The 20,521-nt window shown below is 56.2% G+C and overlaps 1 protein-coding gene across 5 annotated transcripts in view; it reads right to left on the reverse strand.

The window, feature by feature from the left end:
• The window catches only part of MYO18B (myosin XVIIIB), a 77,595-nt gene that overhangs the window by 53,010 nt on the left and 4,064 nt on the right, over nt 1-20,521 (reverse strand). For all 5 annotated transcript variants that reach the window (XM_030025068.1, XM_030025069.1, XM_030025067.1 and 2 more), the window contains 13 exons: nt 20,382-20,448; nt 20,030-20,142; nt 19,641-19,817; nt 18,730-18,928; nt 17,731-17,873; nt 16,519-16,619; nt 15,896-15,959; nt 13,761-13,905; nt 5,664-5,834; nt 4,630-4,720; nt 2,116-2,308; nt 614-694; nt 4-151 (listed from right to left, as the gene is read on the reverse strand). In XM_030025068.1, the coding sequence (XP_029880928.1) occupies nt 4-151; nt 614-694; nt 2,116-2,308; nt 4,630-4,720; nt 5,664-5,834; nt 13,761-13,905; nt 15,896-15,959; nt 16,519-16,619; nt 17,731-17,873; nt 18,730-18,928; nt 19,641-19,817; nt 20,030-20,142; nt 20,382-20,448 (1,693 nt within the window). The remainder of the gene's footprint in view (nt 1-3; nt 152-613; nt 695-2,115; nt 2,309-4,629; nt 4,721-5,663; nt 5,835-13,760; nt 13,906-15,895; nt 15,960-16,518; nt 16,620-17,730; nt 17,874-18,729; nt 18,929-19,640; nt 19,818-20,029; nt 20,143-20,381; nt 20,449-20,521) is intronic.

Raw genomic sequence — 20,521 nt, forward strand, 5'->3', positions numbered from 1 at the left:
TACCCTCCTGGTCAGGTCCCTTCGTGGCAAAGTAGGAGCACAGGCGGTCGAAGGCAGTGCTGTCCCCAGAGCCTGGGATCAGCACCTCTTCGTCCAGGATCCACAGCAAACCCTTGCGATCGGCCCCCGGGCTGCCGGGCAGCACCTGCGACTGCCAAAGGGAGATGGCCCTCCTCAGTGATGGGGAAGGGGCAGGAGGGCTGTGGGTAGCCAGCTCCAGCCACAGCCGTGCCAGCCTGCTCCCCCCGCACTCCCATCACCTCTGCCCAACTGTGTCCCCTGCCCCAGACCAGCCAGACCAGGGTCGGGAAACCCTCCTGGCCTGATCCAGCTCTGGACATCACCCTTGAGACCTCCCCAGTCACACGGTGTCCCAGAGGGCTGGGAGGGATGCCTGGGGTGCAGGGCTTTACCAAGAAGAGTGCTTGTGTTTTAAAAAGCCCTAAAGGTCCTGGTTGATGCTGTGCGCTCCCCTGCAACACCCTGGGCTGCTCTGGGCAAAACGAACTGCGAGGTCCCACTCTGCCTCTGAAATCCTTACTCCTCTGAGCAGGAGGATGCTTCAAGCATGGCCAGAGCAACCAAATCCCACCATGGCAGGGGGACAGGTTACCTGTGAGGAGCTCAGGTCGATGATGGACAGCGTGGCCAGTGGAGAGCGCTCTGGAAGATCAAAAGACACCTCAACATTTTCCTGGAAAACATTATTTAAAAGCTTGCTTCAGTCATGGTCTGGCATCTGAAAGCCAAGAGGAGATAGGTTTGCATGGAGGGGGAGGAAGGTGGTGTGGGCCCTGCTCCCGCTCGGCTTTGCAGAGATCCGGCACTGGGGAAGCGGAGCAGCCACGGGAGACACCTCCGCTGTGACGCGGAGGCACAGCCCCATCTGCCCCCGCCGGCAGGGCTGTCGGGACCACCGCACCCAACGGGCTTCTGCAGCGCTTTGCGGATGTCAGACAAGCTGCATAAATCATGGATATGATAATAACTGAAGACTTAACAAGAAAGCACCAAGAAAACAATCAATTATTTAATTTGCAGCTTGCAGGCATTGTTGCCCTTTCTCAACAGAGGGCTTCAGGCTGTAAGCCCCCGGCTGCAGGGCTCACCCACCACCCGCAGCTCCAGCACCCCCTCCTGACACCCCCCGTGCCATGCCCTGGAGCGTGGGGAGCCCCCCGGGAGCAGCAGGGTAAGCACAGCTTGCTCTTGTACATGTGTGAACTGGGGATGTTCAGCGAGAGCCGTAGCTTTAATGTCTCTCCATGGTAACATGGTGAGATTTTGCTCAGGAATTCAGGTTTGCAGCCTGAGCACGCAGGTGAAGCAGAAAGCAGCAGTGGGGCCCAAGTTTTTTCCTACCAAGGGCACGTGCCACCACCCCCCACCATGTGTGATCCAGCTCTGGCAGTAAATGGGTCACTGGGGCTCTGGCTCACAGTCGCAGTCCCATGGCTCACAGGGAAAAGTCTTGCACCAGGGCAGCCGTCCTCAGCCAGCAGCAAAGCCAAGGCAAGGCGAGCCTGCTGAGCCCCCTGCCATTTCAAGCTCGGCCAGTAACTACGTATTCATCACTAGTGAAGGGCATGTACATACATACCTGGCGCAAGTGATGTGTGAATATTAAGCCATGGGAATTCAACTATTTTCCCAGGGCTAGAGGTATTAAAGTAACTTCTGCAAGCCTAGTAAGTTCATCTCTGCTTGTAGATTTTTCAGCAGCTTATTTCTGCAACAATTTATCATTTTCCTTTCTATTCTCTATTATTCATCACCTGAGGAAAAATTCAGTGGCCCCAACAGAAGGGCACAAAGCCTCCTGAGCTGGAACAAACGTGCCCAAAGAGATGTCAAGACAGCCTGGCATCTCTGGCACAGACAGAAATACCCAAGAAGATTTGTGACTGGGGCAGCAGGGGGAAGAGAGACCTGGCTCAAGGCTACTGTTCCCTACAGACCCCTCGTTTCTGCAACACCACTCCCGTTAAAGCTGCTGAGTGTGTTATTTGGTCACACCATGGCAGGGCACAGGGACCCGCTGGGTCGAAGGCAGTCCCATCCCCAGGTGCTGGGAAGCTGCCCCCCAGGACGCTGCTCCCAGCCCTCGCTCCTCACCTCTCTGTACCTCTCCATTTCCACAACAAAGGTTTTCTCGTAGAAGAGAGCCTGCAGCCGCTCGTGCACATAGTTGTGGCAGAGCTCTTCAAAAGTCGCCGCTCGCTCGCCCCGATGGTGCCGTGGGTTGTGAAAGCCAGGAGTGTCCACCACCGTGATGGAGGCCATGGAAAGGTGCTGGGAGGAGAAAGACCTGGGGAAAGAGCCGCACACAACACCGGGTTTTACCCACAGACGCGCCTCAGCTCTCCCTTCAGAGGTGACACTGCCTCCTCCCCCCGACGTGCACATCCCTGGGTGGGCACCATCCCACGTAGCAGTGGCCAGCCCAGCGCTCCCCGTCTCCCCCTCTCCCAGTGTCTCCTGTCAGGGAGCACCCGCACCTCCTGGCACGGTTCCTTTGCTTGTCCCTTTCGCTTCACCCACCTCTTCTTTGATCTGCTCAAGCCGAGCATCTCCTCCCAGCCTGGATGGAGACACATGGCACGGACTGCTCCTGACCTGGCCTGGGAGACACTTAACAGTGGGGTGGGATGAGATGCCGCCCTTCCCGTGTTTGGCCCCTTCCTGGCACTCTAGTTATTGACAGTACTACATCTTCATCCAAATGTATGAAGTTTGATGGACCAGTTGATTTGAAAAGCGGCTAAACTGGCACATGATGCCAACACCGAGGACAACAGGAGTGTCCAAAGCCCCGGCTGCTGTGCTGCACCATGCCGTCTGCAGCGTTTCTCCAGGGGAAGCTGCTGATGTTCAGCTCCCGAGGAAATCGCTAACAGCAATCACAGCCCTTAACACGTGTGGTCTGAGAAGCAGACATCAAGGGGCTTCTTGGGAGAAAAAGAGATGTTGTTTACTTCTTCAGATGTTGCTTGCAGTCATTTCCAGCATTTCAGATAAGGACAGCAGGGGAATCTGACCCTGGGAAACCTCTAAGATTGTTTTTAGTGTGCATTTCTGAAACTGCCATTGTGCTGTGCTGCTTCGCCAGCTGCAGTGCTGCCCCTTCCCCAGCAGCCCCGCTGGCAGGGCAGCCCGCTGCTGCTTCAGCGAGATTAAAGGAGATGCATTTCTCCTTGATAGAATTCCCACCAAGCATGCCAGCACCTCAACGAAAGCACAGGGTTGAACGAAGCAACAAAAGTATATTTATGAATTGCTTGCAGAATTTCATAGCAGCACCCTCCTGCAGCCGGAGTCGAAAAGAGTCATGTTCACCATCAACTCACTGAGGAAACAGCATTTTCATGGCTGCACTGAAACATGCCTCTTCACCTGGATCATTGTTACAATGGTTTAATAGGCTTTGGCGGGCTGGTGTGGAAAATAAAGTCGGGCAAAACAAAGCTACCTTTAAAGGGAAGAAGGGACCTGGGACACATCCTGAGCTAATGCTGTTATTCAGGAGAATCAGCAACATTTTGCTCTTCTGTCAGCCCTTTGAGTACCATCAGCAATTTCCCTTTAGAGTGCAGTTGCTAGGAATTACAATAAAAATATTCTGCAGGTTAAGTAACCGCAGGTTAAAATAAACCTGCAGCAACAACCCAGAGTATTTTGGGCACTGGCTTTTATGTGGATGCTGACTTCAACAAACTCAGTCGCACATCAGAACTGAGAAAATGGAACAGTTTGGGGACCTGATCCTTACCCTGGTGCTAAATTATTCCATTTATCCAAATAGATAATTTTGGATTTACACCGCCTGAAGAAAGAGATACGTCAGGCCACAGAGGATGTCCTTCCCATCCTGGTTCTCCAGATGGAAATAAGCAGAGTGAGGACAAGGCCCCGGGGCAGAGGAAGGTGCTGCCTGCTCGGCTGCACCAGCACCCGGCAGCAGGACACAGCTGCAGCCTCCCAGGGCACCTCGGCAGCTACTCTGGTGCCAGACCCTCTCACTCCTGACTCCTCGATCCTTTCCTGTGATCAAGCTTTTACCACGAAGGGACTCCTACCATGCATCTGCAGGGCTCGCTGTGGGATTCCCTGACTGGTTTATTGTTCTGCCCATACTGGTAACCTTGATTTTAGTCCGCAAAGTCACATCTATTATTAATAGGAAGCCGGGCTGCTCCTCTCAGCGCCGCGATGCCCTGCTCTCCGCTGCTTGGTAGGTCTGCTCGTGGTGCTGCCTCCCGGCAGGCAGCTTACCAGCTGCAGCAGAAGCGGTGCCAGCTGGGCACTGCTGGTGCCAGGTCTCTGTGCCAGGCCACCCATACTGGCAGGAGGGGCAGGACACGTGCCGTCCCATGCGACACCCAGATGCGCAGAGACTGCTGCTCCGTGGGGCCCTTCGTCCCCAGTGCCGGACAGCCCGCAGAAGGTCCCGAGAGCCAGTGTGCTCACCCAGATGGAGATTTTCAGATAACTTTCTTTTTTCAGCAGGCAGCAGTTGCCTGCTCCATGCCTCTCTCTGGAGAGCCCCCAGCAAGGTTCCTCTTCAGCAGCCCCAGCAGAAGGAGCCATCGCCCACAGACACCCCCAGTGTGGTGCCCGGCAGCTCCATACCTGTTGATCAGTGAGACGACCGCGGCAAAGAGCTCTTCATAGAGACCCGACGCCATCCCCTCCACGCACTCCACACCCGTCATCTTTGGCCCTGGCACAGGCAGAGAGGAGAGCAGGCAAAGCCACATCATTTATTTCCAGCTGAGTTCAGCCCACATGGAGCCGAGCCGGTAGCAGGGATTCCCTTGCTCGCTGGGCAGGATAACCCACACGGCTCCCAGCCTCTGCCCGCCAGGGATGGCATCGCTCCGGTTACACAAACAGTGCGGATCCACCCGCCTGCCTTCAGCTCCTCTAGTGACTCCTGCCTACCATATATTTAAGAAATAAAACTATTGCCAAGTTAAATGCCAGTTCTGCTAGTTCTTGCTTTTATCAGAATAACTTGCAGGGCCCCAGCTGTAATTCTGCCACCGAGGATGAGTCGGGCATGAAAAGGCTGACCTTAAAGCCAGGCGGTATCTCACACCCTCCCCTGCCACGTGCATGCTGGATCTGCCTCTGTGAATTATATCCATATTTTAATTTGAGGTTTATAGTGGCTCAGCAGCAGTTTGTCCAGCAGGAGCACAACCCCCATCCATGTCTAGGTCTCCTTCCAGGACACGGGTGCACACAGCGCAACACCAGCATGGCTTCATTTGTGGGCACGGGGGAAGGATGCCCACCCTGCTGCCTTTCTGGTTTGGGGTTTCTTCCCCCCAGTTTATAGGGAGAGCTCTCACAGCATTTAAGCCACATCACTTATCTGCCAGGGGCATTATCTGAATTCACCTGCTCTTCATGTGTCCCTAAGGAGTGACCGGCAGGGTCAGCTGTAGAGCTGAGGGCAGCTACATGACAGAGGACAGTTAATGATTTAATTAATATGAACTTACTTAAATGGACCTCACTGCCTGAAAAGAAAAGGGCATATTGCCTCTCCCTGCAGCACGCCCTCCATCTTCTCCCCACGCAGGGTCCGGAGCAGTGCAGAGCACAGCATTTCCCTATCACCCATCAATAAAGGAAAAAGGGATGCAGCATCCCGGTACCTGCCGGGCTGTCCTCTGCGGGGGGCAGCCGGTGGCCCCGTGCCGTCACCTGCGCCAGGATCTGCTTCAGGTGGTGTTTGAAGACAGCGGTGGTGAGCTCCTCCACGTCGCAGCCCAGCACCTCTGCAGCATTGTTCGCACACTCGAACTTCATGAACTGCTTCCTGCCAACTGGGGAGGGGGACATGGGGGGCACGAAAGCCTCAGGCAGAGCCAGCTCGAGTGGAGCCAGGTGCAGGCTCGGCATCTCTGGCAAACATCCCTGCCTGCTCCCACGTGCAAACCCCACAAAATCGAAATCAAAATAAAATAAACCCCAGAAGGACTGCTGTTTGCAGCGTGGGATGGGAAGGTGCATGTGTGTGTGGGTGCTCTACCAGTCCACCCCAGTTTCCTTCCATCCCCCCAAGACTGCTGGATCAGCCCTTCCCTCACATCCCTAAGGGGCAGTTTCAGACCCCGCACTGCCCTTGCCGACCCGCTCAGACCAACCACCCTGCAGACCACAGCCTGGAAATGCCCTTTGGGCAAAGAGCTAGCTTGGGCAAAGCAGGCAGGAGCTGTGCCGGTGGGCAGGGAGGGGGCCTCTGCCCCCCCCCCAGCAGCGCTTGGAAGCTTGGCTGAGATGAGGATGCAAAACAGCTGTAAATCAACCCACATCAAAAGACGGTTTCCACCTTGAAGGCATGGCTGCCAAAAAGAGTTTTAGCATTACCTCACCGCCCATTTGCGTAACATCACTAACTGAACTGAAAAGCTTTTTCCTCCTTAGAGTCCGTCTGCCGCCTCCCGCAATCCCTTCTCCTTCAGGGATGAGTCCCGCATCTCTCTCGAGGCACTGGACCCGGTCTCAGTGGCGTGCTCGGCTCCCACTCCCACAGTGTGCAGTACATGGGGCTGTCCTCCCTACGCACATGCTTCCGCTAACAACAGCTGTAAGGATTTTCTCAGCTTTGCATGATACTTATCATATTAAAGGCTGGCTGACTCGAGAAAGTTTGACAGATTTGTCCCTTGAGCAATCATTTAGCATAAGAGGACCTTTTTGTTTCGGTCAGAAGATAGTTCAAAACTTTAAGGATCTCAAACCAATGCTTTTGAACCTATTCTCCCTGCTATAGTGCTCCTCAGGTGCTCAGAGCATCCCACCTGCCCAGCAAGACCAGGCAGAGGAGACCTGCTCCAAGGAGGTGGTTTGAGGCAATTCAGAGCAAGTCAGGAACGAGGTGGACCATGCGACCGACCCAGGCTGCTGCTGCCAGCACGGCATCAATAATGTTGTGCATTTTAAGAGCTTCAGTGGAGCAAACTAGCAGATGTGTTGATGGAAGCTGATGGAATTACGAACCAATCCCTCAAAATCCCAGATCACCTTCCCCAGCCCCAGCAATGTTTGCTGTCCCTGTCAGCCCGAGAGCAGCACTCCTCCCAGTGCTGTCAGCAAACAGAGCTGGCACAAAGTATTTACATCCAGCAAGAGCAATTCCAGCTTAATGATTAAAATCAATAGGGAGGCAATCTGCAGGATAAATCCTTTTACAAATCCAGGAAGGAAAGGTGCTGCGGAGGCAGCCGGCCAGCGCACACTCGGAAACGCGGGGGGACAAGCAGAAACAGGAGCAAATGAACAAAGTCACCCAGAGACTTCAGAGTAGCGCTTTTAGGTGGTGATGGATGAGGAGCCAGCCCAGGGGCTCATGGCTAAGATGAGCCCTTAAAATACAGCAGGCGGCTGGTGGCAGGGTAGAGGGTTTGGGATGGAGAGGGGGAGATGGTCACATCCTGGCCAGCCCCATGGGGGACCAGGGTCCCCCACTCCCGGCCGAGGTAGTGCATAAAGGCCACGTTCCCCAGGGCCGGGGGGCTGCTTCACAGCATACCCATGAGAGTCATCCCCCCCTTTCCCTTCCCCTTTGATCTTTTCCCATTATTTTTTTATTCTGACTGAAGGACTCCAACATCAAGGGCTGTGCTGGAGCAGACAGAGGAATTGCCTCAACAATCCGGGCTTTGATTTATTTTGTTTTCACTTTTTTTCATCTGAGCTGGCTGGACAGAGGCTGATCCCCGTCAGACAGAAGATCTCTGCTCGCTGCTGCATGCCGAGGAGCGGAGGGGAGGGGCTGCGGGGCCAGGGCTGCACAGACTTGCCCTGTTGGCTGGGCTCCCACGCACCGCATCCCGTGCTGCCCACTCCAGCATCCCACACCAGTCACTCCAGCATCCCATGCTGGCTGCTCCAGCAGCCCCGAGATGAGCAAGGGGCTCCGCTCAGCCCAGCTGGCCGCAGTGCAACTCTTCCCGATGGAGCAGTTGCAAGTGGGGAAACCAGTGGCCCCCACCACGCTGCTCCAGCATGGCAGACATCCTGCCACGCCAAGCAGAGGGAAGCAGCTCCGTGTTTCACACCTCCACAAAACCAAGCAATCGCTGACTGACCGGCACATGGTGTTGGAGACTGACATGATGCTGCCCAGCGTGTCGGTACCCCCAGACATGCTCCTTACCCCTTCGGTGCTCCCCATATTGCACCCTTGCTGTAAGCAGCTGGCGTGCACTGAGTCAGCAAGTCTGGGGGCACACGGCCACTTCTGCAAAGCCTGCTGTGCCTGTGGCTTGCCAGCGGATCTGCCCACCCCGCAGCTGCCGGCCCCCCGGCAGCCTGTCCTGGGAGACGCTGGGCACCATTTCACACTTCATAAAATATAAACAGCAGTAGCGGCATGCAGCCCTCCTGGGTGTAATGTGACCATTGTAAAACACACCAGCTTTAACACCTAAAAGGTAATTACTTCGGCCCATTTAATATTTAAGAGAAGCAGTAGGAAAATACAGAGTCAGCACCAGCTTCGTCTCACTTGCGCGCCCATGCATGCTGCCCGGGCAGCAGCTGGGTTTCTATTTTTTATTTCAATTCAGGAAGCATGGGGAGCAGCAGGGAAGCCCAGAGGGGCTGGACCCCATCCCCCCGTCCCCATCCCTGCTGCTGCCTGGGCTGGTACCTGTGAGCCGACAGTAGCGGTGTCCAGGATCAGAGGGGAGCTGCACCGTGGGCTTGATGCTGGGACGGGGCAGCTCAGCCTCATCGCCATCCCCCTTCCCGTGCAAGGCGTGCAGGTCGGCAGCCCTGTTCACCTGCCTTCCCAAGCTCCCCCTCCAGCTGCATGGGGCACGCTTTGTCAGCCTGCCCTTTTTCTTCCACTTATTTTGTCATTAAAACAATTGCACTATTAATGGGACAAATAAAAAAGCCCATTTGTTTCTCTTTGTTACCCTGGAAGGGGACAGGGAGAGAGAGGAGGCTCCTCCTGGCTTGAATGGTTAATTTATTTGTCCTGCACTAAATTCTCCAGTCTATTCTCTGTTGACCCATTACCTGATGTATGACATATTAAAGTCTATATATAACAAAGGGAAGAGCTGTGTAATAGCATGATTAAAGAAATCTGCCATTCTGGCTGCATTTCCCCAACTGTTTGTAATAAAGATGTCAGAGCGCGAAACAGATAGTGCCATAACTCGGTGTGCAGGGAGACAGCCCACCAGGACCAGGGGCCATGGTGGTGATCGTAAAAACCTCCACGATGGAGAGGCAATGTCAACAGATACCAGCCCCCCAACAAGCCGGCAGCAGCAGCCAGGCTCCAGCTAGGACTCTGGCTATTCCAGGCTTTTTCTGTTCCTGCTCTCCTGGCTCTGAACCCCGGACCACAGCCAGGACATGGAAGAAAACCAGCTCCTGCACTGAGTAGGGATGTGCTGGGGTGCAGACCCCCTGACACCCCACTGCCCGCAGGGCTGAATCTCCTCCCCACTCCCTGCACAGGACTTGTACTGCTCAAAACACCATTTCCAGCAAACGTCCTCATTTTGCAGACCCAGGCAGCAGACCATGAAGCTCTGCCCAATTCATGTTCCAAACTGGGGTCTCCCTGCCCCAGGGTGGGGATGCATCATTCTGCCTAAATCCTCTTGCCTAGGGAAAAGAAATCCTAAGGACATCCTCCAGTGTACAGAGGCTTGTGGTGGGATGGTCACTGCATTATGATCCAGCCCCTGGAGACCACGTCACCTTGGTTTAGGTCTTTCCCATGAAGCCATCAGGCTTCACCAGGACAAAACTGTTGCTCCTGAGGGTTGCAACTCAAGAAGCACAGAGAGGCACCATCCTATTGAAAACAAAACATGCAAAATCAGCTGCGCTTCCCTCTACGGCAAGAAAACCCAGGTGTCAAAGAGCAAAAGCTTTAACAGAGAAAGAGAAAAAAATTGGCAAGATCGAGAGGCCAGCCCTAATGCAATCCTTTCCAAGAATCATTTTGATGAACGATGCAGGAAAGCAGAAGAGTCCTTCCCGGCAGGAGTAAGCTGGCCTTTTGCTCACCCACAGCAGAGAGCTATGGCAAAGCCAGTGATTTAACTACACCCAAGGCCACAGATAGGCACCAGCCCCGGGACAGCTGCTCTGCAAAAGAAAAGCTAAGCTAAAGCAGGGGCAGAGGCTCCCCGTGCCAGGTCCTGCTCTCTCCTCTTCACCTCCGATGCCAGCAAGGCCGCTGCAGCCAGCGCCTGACGACATGCAAGTGGCACCAAAGCCACAAGCAACGATGCCTGAGTTTTCCTTGCAAACCCATGTCCTCTGCACTTGCAGGAACCCCAGGGAAAGGAGGGGCTGCAGCGGGCTCCCCCCGCACAGAGCAAACTGCAAAGGCTTACGCTCTGCAGGCAGGTATCCGAGAGCATTGCAAGGTGGAGTTGCCGGAAGAGGAATGATCAGCACACGGCTTCGTGATGTTGCTTTATGCAATTTAGTACCCAGCCCCCTCTGTGCTCCTCTCCCGAAGGCAGCCCACGCGATACCGGAGCACCGGGCTTGGGCTGCGCCGGCAGCAGTACCGCAGCTCCATCCCCCCCCACGCTGGAGCCACTGGTGCATCTTTCCCTCTGCAACAGTCACCACCCCAGGGACAGATATATTTGTCACAAAAGGGAAACTCTGGCGCAATGCTAATTACAGATACGCTGTTCCTCCTCTTTTTAGCAACAGGCAGCAATAAAAAGTTTGGGTAAATCTGGGCATTGAGCTTGGGTGGAACTAAGAACAAACTGTCATTTTCTCATCAATTAAGGAAAGGTCACTACATCTCAGAGGCTGTAAAACAGCAGCAATAATGCAGGTTTAAGGCTTTTTCTCAGCTCTGGTGAGAAAGCAGTAAGTCACCTGACTCCATTCCTGATTGACATCTACGCTCAGGAAACTGCATAATTAATGCCAGTTGGATCCTGCCAGGTCCTCTCCCTCTTACATTTTGATGGACGTCCCCGTTACTGTACTTGGCTAAATGGCTTCCAGCCCTTCTGGAAACTTTCCACTTCACAAAGCTAAAAGGGTGTTCAAGGGGGTTTCATCCCTGCTGCTCCTCCCAGCCCCATCTGCAGACCCTGGAGAGACATGGCAGAGCACTGCACACCAGCACCGGCCCGGGACCCCGGGCTCAGCCCCTCCTTCTGCTCCAGCCCTGCATGACCCAGGCCCATCTCACAAACCGCTCGATGCCTCTGTTTTTCCTGGGTTTGAAATGGGGATGTTCCTTCTCCTGCCGCCCAAGGGTGTGGTGCTGCAGCGGTGGGGCTGTGCAGGACACAGCCCGGGCCATGGCAGCCCACAGCTGCCAGCAGCTCGGGCACCAACCCCATGCTACTTGCTGGCCCCCATCCCTCTGCCATTGGAGCCGCTGCTGCGCAGAACCAGCCCAGACGACGCAGCGATGCGGGAGGGCAGCAGAGGCAGGATGCTGCCCTGGCACTGCCAACCTCACAGGGTTTGTGGGGGCTCGGAGCCTCCCCTGCCTGAGCAGCGGCTCCAGCCCCCCCTCCTGCACTTCTGCCCTTATGGGTTTCCTCCATCCAAGGGGTTCAGGCCACCGGTTTTGCAGCAGCCTCTGCTGTGCTGGTGCACGGGGAGCGGGGTTGGGGGTAGCCACGCTCGGCTCCCGGCCACGGTGCACACCCGCCTGCGGCACCCAGTCGCCTCTATTAAAGACGCGCGGTGGGAAGCCCGTAGAAAGCAGGGAGCCGCGATGCTTTATTTTTATAACAGTCAGCAAAATGGACAGCTTGAGAGCAAGCTGAATGCCGACCCCCAGCTGTGCCCGAAACCTCCTTCCCAGTTAAAGAGGCAATGAATAAATGAAAATATGTAATATTCTGCAGCCCACAAAGGGGACTGGAAGCACTTAGGTGAATGGGTACCTAGGATGCCCTGCTGGCCTCTGCCTTTCAGGCTGCTTTCTCACAAAAAGAGCCGTGCTAACATGTTTCAAAGGTAATGGGAAACGCTGACACCGGGACGGAGCAGGCTTTTGAAATTCAACCTTTTCTTCTCGGTGTTTTTCTAGCTGCAAACGTATTTTCCACTCTCAGCCAGAGAGAGGTGGTGCTATTCCCTCCTGTTTCATTCCTGGGCAAACTGAATTTGTGACAAGATGATAGCCATCAGTGGAAGGAAGAAAAAGTTGTATTTAACCTGTGTTGGGGCCCAGCAGCTGGAGCACAGCACATGCCGGGACCGCAGTGGCAGGGATGGTGGTGGCAGAGGCTGCAATGGCAGCTGCAGTGCCTGGCTGCGCTCCTGAATGCCAGTGAAAAATCAGTGATGAGGCTCCCCTTGGTGAGATTTCAAGGCGAGGATTTTGAATATACAACTTCAAAGTGCATGAAAGGGGAAGGGAAGAGATGGCTATCAGGAGACAGGTTTAACCACATTAAAAGAGTCATCGCCCCCACTGAGACTTTTGCTCCATCCAGCTTTGATCCATTTTTTATCCATATTTCCTTTCATTTCTCCCCTTTTGTTGACGCACGATGGGGGAATCAATACCAGAGCGAGTGATGCTGAGACATGCTCTGATTGTTAATCCTGTACCCAAGTCTGCTCTGAAGCCACAGCCCTGCCTGGGCTCGCTATTAACATTCCTATTTGTGCTGAAATAATTGTGACAAGATTTCTTGAATATAGCACTCGATGCACTTCTAGACTGACTTACAGGGTGCTTGGGACAGAACAGTCAGTAAGTTTGAGTAAACCAGCTCAGCTCACCCAGCAAAGCCTCTGTGGCCAGCACAGTAACTGTCCCTCCATCTGCCTTTCAGCTGGTCACTCTTAAAATGAGACACGTCTCCAAAATCTGCTCTCCTGAAAACTCTCATGGCAGAAGGACTTTCTTTTTTTTTTTTTTTTTGCCAAGAGCCTTATCACACACTTCAGCCTGAGACAGCAGGGTCATTTTTTAAAAGTTGGAAGGGCATTAGGGGAGATGGAGATGGGGAAAGAGAACACCAGAGAGAAGGAGGAAGAGAACTCACTGTAAGTGATGACAGCATTCATCCTTTTAAAATAATTAATAAATGATTAATGGCATAAATTACCATAAGATGTGTTATGACATGTTGCAGAGACTTTTATAAATGTCTATGGCTTAGTTTATAGCAGCCTTTGTGCAGCCCTCATAAATTGAAGTGTGTAAATCAATGTGGCTGTCTCTAAAACGGGTTAGAGCACATCTTAAAATAATTTATAAGGGATAAGGCAATTTCTATATGCCTGTATTAACAAAGTCTTTATAAATACAATCTTCATCCAGACTCATCCTATTATAATTCAGTTACTGTATTAGGCACTCAAGAGATGATAAAATTATTGCTACCTGAAGCTGTCCCTCCGCAGTGTCACTGGGGACAATGTGCCAACAAACAAGTTACCTACCCCTGTCCTTCCCAAAGAGCTGGCACAAGGTGACGACTTGCAGCCCCCATCCTGTCTGCACATGACCGGGGAATGGACCCTCTCCAGAAGCCCCCACGGGGCAGGATGCCAGCACGCAGCACCGCCCAGCTCAAGGCAGCTCCTCCACAGGCAACGAAGAGCTCAGAGCCACGGGCTGTGCAACAGCCTCCAGGCGAGCATCACTCCCGCACGCCTCCCCGTGTGCAACGCGCCCAAGCACCGCGCACGGCTGGGACGTGCTTCCTCACCCTCCTCTAACCCCCAGCACCAAGATGAGGTATAAGGAAAGGAGAGGCAGGACCCCCCTTTACCTTTACAGGCGCCGGCGGCTCCCAGGTGGTAGATGCCGGCTAAGACGCGCCAGATGGCTGCCTGCTCCTCTGCCGTGATGCCCAGCGTGCCCATGGCAGCCCGGAGCTGGGCAAATGCCACCGAGGCTTTCTGCTTCTCCTCAGGCTGCAGGTGGAAAGAGATGGGAAGGGAGACGTCACTGCCTCTGCCGGAGCATCCTAGGCACTGGGGACAGGGGGATACAGGGATACACAGGGGGGGAGAATGCAAAAGGCATACAAAAACCATGTGGCCAGCAAGGAAAAGGCAATAAGGGACCCTAGGAACAGTTTGGACAGCAGCGGGAGAAGCCCCCGCCAGGTTCCTCGAGAGCCTGGTGCTAGGAGCAAGCCTGGGTACATCTTCTCCTTGTACAACACTACATAATTCCCACTTGAGGAGTGTCTACAGATGCTTACTACATTAAGTGGCAGCTGGAGATAGACATTTTATGTCTTCTCACTAAATACACCCACCCACAGGTGAGCTGGGGCCAGCTGAACACCCTCCAGCCACCAGCAGGACCTCAGCTGCCCACCTCCAACCACGGCAGCCCTGTCCACAAGTCCTGCAATTTTTTTTGGCAAACGCAGCCCCGCAGCGAGATCAGGGCTTTCTCCACCTGAACTGAGGCTGTTTTGTGCAGACACGTGCAGCCCCAGGGCCAGACACTGCACGCGGGCTCCAGCGGGCAGCACCCCCATCCTGGCAAGGACCAGCCTGCCTCGACTAAAGGATTCCAGCTCCTGCAGAGGCCTACGGGGCGGCTACTAATGAAAAAACAGAGCTGAGGTCTGCGATTTCTCCAGACTCAAACAAATACCCAAAATACTTGTGACACCGGTGTCCCCGCAGGGGTTATCCATCCCCACCGGCTGTGGGGATGAAGGCTGGGATGCCGCCAATTAGATCTTCAGTCTCAGCATCCAGAGCACCATTCAGAAAGGAAAATCTGACAAATTTCCCCAAACTCCAACTGAACCCAGACACAGCACGCCACCGCTCTGGCTTTCCTTCTGGGCTGGTTCCAGAGCAGGTGAACAAAGTACTACCAACGTCCCTGTTCAGCCAGGCCAGGCTCTGGTGCAGGATTTCATCCCCTGGGGAGCTTTTGGGCCATTCATCCTTCCACATCCCCATCCCCAGCATCCTGGGTGCTCCTCGGACAGCCCCGCTGTGCCGCGCTGAACCAAACGACCAAGCCCAGCTTTCCAGGGACATGCATGCACTGCGGGGAACGTTGCTGGGAAGGAGAAGCGGTGGCGGGGACAGTGCTCATCTTGTCCCCTTTGCAGAGCTCACACTCCCTGGACTGAAGAGATGCTGCTCAGAGCCAGTGCTGCCTGGCTCCCGCTGACCCTCTGCATCCCAGAGGGAAACCCCTCCGTGCTGGGATGGGGAACCCACAGGAAACAGGGGCTGTGAAAGGAGGGTAAAACCCCATCTCTGAACCCAAATCTGCTGCTGCATGAGCACGGCAAGGACCCACGGTACCTCGCTGTGCCCTCCATGAGAGCCGCTGCTCTCTCTGGACCAGAGCAGGTCCTCCCGAATGAACAATGAATATTGAATTCATCAATGGATGATGTAACTGCAAATTGCTGCTACTCATGCCAGTGCTTTGGCTCATAAGCGATCTGCCTGGTCTTTGCAAACAGCTCACACTAATAAGGAGCTGGTGCTGGAAATCAACTGCAGTACCTTTAGCCCCTAAAAATTGCATTCTGGGCCCTCCAAAGGATGCACTTGCCCCCCAGGAGCTGCTGCCACAGGGAAAAACCATCAGGTGTTGTTGGCCACAGAGCAGCAGGTTCCGTCCCTGGGGTGGACTGGGGGTGTCCAAAACCTGAGTGCAAACACCAGGCAGCGGCAGCCCTGGTCCTGGCATCTCCCCTGCTCCCACCAGGCTGTCAGAGGGGTGCTGGAGGCTGTTTGGGCAGACCCTTCCTCACACCCCAACATTTGCTCTCTCCCTTCATGCACCCAGTATGGCAGCACCATCCCAAGTCGCGCAGCAGCCGAGGACCCCAACCTGTCCTCTAACCAGGGGTGACAAAGTAGGTGGGCTGCAGCATCCCACTGCAGGTGGCCGTGCAGCGCTGGCACTTCTCCCTACCTTCACAAACGGCTTGATCCCAAAGGAGTTGCTTTCAGCCACCTGGTGCAAGTGCAGCACCGTCCTGGAAGTAGGTACAGAAAATAAGACTCAAGCTCCCTCCTCGCCTGCCCCCAGCACCCCCCAAGCCTCCTGCCCTCTCCTCAGGGAGCACCTCCAACACCCACAGAGCCCCTTTACGGCAATGTCTGAGGGACGTTGATGGGAAAGGCTGCTGTGGCTCTGCCCCATGTAGAGGGATGGAGCCGGCAGCAGATGCGCCAGGACCCTTCGCCTGGGGTAGCCCAGGGACGCACAGCTTATGGGGAAAGCCAGAAGTGAGCAGGGAGAGAGACCTCTACCTCATTTGATCAGCCCAATTTCAGTTTTAGTGAGGGGGCAAAAAAAGCACCAGAAAATGCCCATTTCCTGGAAAATCTCTAATATATAGGTGTATAAATATCCCTGCAGCATCGCTAATGTGATCACTCTCACAATCTCTTTCTTATCAGAGAGGTCTCTTATACCCAAGAGCAAACTTGGGTATAAATCACAGGGGACCCCCTCGGCAATGGGAGTACCCATCAGCTGAGTAGCCAGGTGAGGAGCAGAGCTGACCAGTCCTGCAGGAGCCGTACACCCACCTGTGTGCCACATCCAGCCCTGCCAGCATCAGGGGGAAGATGTTGAAGCTGCTCTCTCCGTTGGGCTGCTGGGCGACACGGCTCCTCTCCAGCAGCATTGTCTGGGAAGGGAGCAGAGGCAGGCGTGAGCGGCAGCCCCCAGCGTGCAGGCAGGGACAGCCCCTCGGTGCGGGTAGGGTGGCCAGTGTGCCAGGGCATCCAGGCACACAGGGAAGAGAGGGGACAGTGGCACCCGGAGACAGGGAGATGCTACTGGGAGCTGTCAAGGAGGGGCTGGATTTCTCTTTGCAGGGCCACGGCTAGCTTCGGAGGCTGCTCCTCCAGCCCGGGGCTGTGTGCTGCAGGGCATGCAAGCAAGAGCCAAATTGTGCCCCAGGCATGCACCAAGGGGCAATGTTTCAGCACATGGGTGCAACACCCATGGTCCCTCTCTGCCTCCAGAGGTCTGGACAACCTGATGGCCCCAGCAAAGATGCTACAGTGTTCGGATCAGCCATTGCCTGGGCTTGGGACAAGCCTAGATGAGCCTCCAGCCTCATCGAGGCTGTTCTGTGCCAGCACTGACACCAGGAACAAGTGCCTGCACGGCTGGGACCCCCCCACCCCAACTGTCCCATCGTCTCATGAGCATCCCAGGATGGTACTAATGATCCAGAAAGTGAATGCTCCCGGGACCACATTCCTGCTCCCACACAAGGATGGCCACGCCGGCCATCAGCTCCCTGCTGGTGCCCGGGGCAGCCATGGGAAGCCCTGGTGTTCCCCCCAGCAGACAGTGGCTCAAGCCCTCTCCTCCATCAGACGAGCCCTGGGGGCACAGACAGCTCTGATTAAAGTGCCTTTGCATAACAGCCCTGAAGGTGATAAAAGCCCTCAGAGGCTTCTGCTCAAGGCTGACATGTAAGGTGCTGCTAATGAAATGCTAAATTATACATTTCCTCATAAACATTTCATTCCAGTGCTGTTCTGCACTCCCTGCCAGGGGAGGGGGCAATGGCCTGTGGGGGACCCTGCCACACTCCTGACAGAGTTCCTGCTCAGCTGTGATTTGGGGTACCTTTGGTCCAGGAGGAGAAGCAGAGCAGAGCATCACTCCTCTTGCCCTCAGCCTGGCCAGGAAGCGGCACAGGGGCTGTTCACCCCCATCTTGAGGACCCCCGGTTTCAGCCACAGCCCTCCCGTCTCACCCAGGCGACAGGGCCCATGGGGTACCTGGAGGTGAGCAGCGGTTATACGGCCAGTGGCACTGAAATCCAGTGACAGGACCATGGAGAAGCGCGTGGAGCTGCTGCTGTGGCTGGTGGTCACTGACCCAAAGGCTCCCAGGACTGTGAACATCGCCTGGATCTTCTCCACTGCAAAACCAGCACCAGCAGCCCCCTGAGCCACCCTGAGATGGCTGCAGCCCTGCATCGCTCTGGTGCTTGCTGGGAGAAAGCCAGACTCTACCACCGCTGCACCAGTGCAGTCTCAGGGCTGCAAACAGGCACCGGAGGAAGCTTCTCCTCCTGGCTGCACCTCTGCATGCTCCTCCCGGGGCCCTGTCCCAGTGCACAGGGACCCAGGGCACCAGCTGGGCATGGGGTTATTAGCATCCTGCTCCACAAGGGCACATGTGCGCTGGCCAGGAGGGACATGCCACCCTGCTCCAGGCCATTCATCAGCCCTTTTCAAGAGCATGGTGTGCCCGGAGCTCGCCCAGACCTCCGAAATCCAAACCTGCCCTCTAAAGCTACTGATTGCTTAACAGCGCTTCCTCTCACGTCACCAGTAACTTGATCAGATGGGAAAAGTGCTGCCCCAAGCATGCGAGTAATTCCCTTGTGGTGCTTACTCGGGTGTTTATCAAAATAGCAGATCTGTTGGGTCTGGGGCGGTAAGCGACAGTGGCACTCACAGCCCCACCACTCGCCTGCCTCTGGGCTGCAGCCCTGTGCCCCGCTGGCCTGTGCTGCACTTGCACAGCCGCACCGAGCCACCCCAATGAGGCACAAATCAGAGCGGGAACGGGTCAAATGAAGGCCACTGGAGAGAAGCAGAATCACCTTTGCATTAGCACGCACTCCCCAGCCTGCACGGACACTTTCCGTGCGCTGACTGCCCAGTGCCAAGCACCCCGCAGTCCCGCTGCCAGTACTTGGTGCATTGCTGCCGGGGCTCGCTGCCTCGCTGCTGGGGCTCTGAGCTTGCAGTGGCTGCCCGGCCCCGTACCTGAGACCGTGCCGTTCACACTGCCAGCTGTGCCCACCAGATACTCCAGGGCGCTCTGGCAGCACGTGGTCTTGCCAGCCCCGCTGCGCCCCAGGGGCACGATGGCCTGATCCTGCCGCTGCATCAGCAGGTTCCTGTAGGCTCTCTGTGCCACTGAGCAGATGTGTGGGGGCATGTTGTCTCGCTTCCCCTTGAACGCCTGTGGGCAGGAAGAGAGTGGGAGAGCACATCCCAAAACAGGCTTCTTGTATAGAAAATCCTGAAGGCATGTCACACTCAGGGTGATGGTTTCTTCCCAAGGTGCAGAACCCCCCCGAGATTCCCAGGGGAAGGGGAAACGCTGCCCAGCCCTGCAAGCCTAGCCTCACCGCACCGGCGCCACAGAGAGGTTTGGGGACCGACCCAGGGAACCCACAGTAGGACCTGTTTCGGCTTGCCTGTGAGCAAAAGCCCTGCCAAGGCAGAGCCCTGGGCCCGTTCCCTCCCCAGCCCCGCCCCAGACTGCTTGGGGGGTGCAGTCACAGCAACGCAGTGATTTTCTGCTGGAAGCCAGGAAAACTTCTGTGCTGGGAGCGGTGCCCAGCTGCAAACATCCCTGACCCCGAATGATCCCAGCCCTGAGTAACCTCAGAGCATCCCAGGCCCCGAGCGTCCCCGGCCCCGAGCATCCCCGGCCCCTATCCCCCCTGGCCCCGAGCACCCCTGGTCCCGAGCGTCCTCAGCGCATCCCCCGCCCCGAGCACCCCCCGCGTGTCCCGGCCGCGCGCTGTGACGGTCGCACGGTGCCATCTGCCGGCACGGCAGCGCCCGGCGCCCTCCGCCGCTATCCCCACGGGGGTCCGTGACCGCTTCCCATGGGAGATCCCGGCCCCCCCCCCCCCCCCCCCCCCCCCCCAGGTCTCCCCGCTCACCTTCCCCGAGGTGCTGCTGGCAGCAAAGCTGGGCCTGATGGCCACCAGGCTGGGCCCGGCGTGGGTGTAGGGCAGCCGGGCCTGGTAGCGCTGCTGCAGCGTGTTCATGGCGCTGCACTCGTTAAGGTTGACGAGCGCGGCCAGGTCCTCGGCGTAATCCAGGCTGGGGGGGTTGGTCTGCAGGAAGAGAGCCAGAGCCCCCGCTCCAGCTCTGCCATCGCGGCACGGGTCGTGCTGGACCCCACCGGCACCCCGGACTCATCCAGTCCGGGACGACGGCTGGAGCGCTGGGGTTGCCTGGGTCTAATCTGCCTGGGCACTGCCATGCACCAGGCGGTGAGGGCAGGGCTCCCAACCCCGCACCAGCCAAAACCGAGGAGGGGGCTCACCCGCTGCACGCTGTCCTCATCCACCACGGTGACGCTGCCATCCGCCTCCCGGCGCACCCTCACCCTCCCTGCCGGCAGCTCGGGCGTCCCCACATCTGGCTTCAGCTGCGTGGCTGCAACGAGAGGCCGATGAGTCCCTCCAGTGTGGTACGGCCGAGGAAGCTCAGGGCAGAGCCGGCTGCGGCATGAGAAGCTGCCAATGGGCCGTCTCCAACCGTGGCCCCGCTGAGGTATGGCCGCGGCACAGTGCTGGCACATCACCCGGCGCCCACCCTGCTCCTGACACACAGCTAGGCTGGAGACACCTCTTATCTTCAGTGCTGGAAAGTGAGGGCAGAGGAAGGCAAGTTACCGAGCGTGAATCCATCCTGCTGGATGAGCCAGACCTTCTCCGCTTCGTACCAAACATCCCTCGGAGCCTGTGGAGAGGAGAGAGGGGAATCGTGCAGGAGCCAGCGGAAAACTGAGCTGGACAAACTGCATTTGTCCCAT

Source organism: Aquila chrysaetos, chromosome 9 (genome assembly GCF_900496995.4).
Source record: "Aquila chrysaetos chrysaetos chromosome 9, bAquChr1.4, whole genome shotgun sequence".
Classification (NCBI taxonomy): domain Eukaryota; kingdom Metazoa; phylum Chordata; class Aves; order Accipitriformes; family Accipitridae; genus Aquila; species Aquila chrysaetos.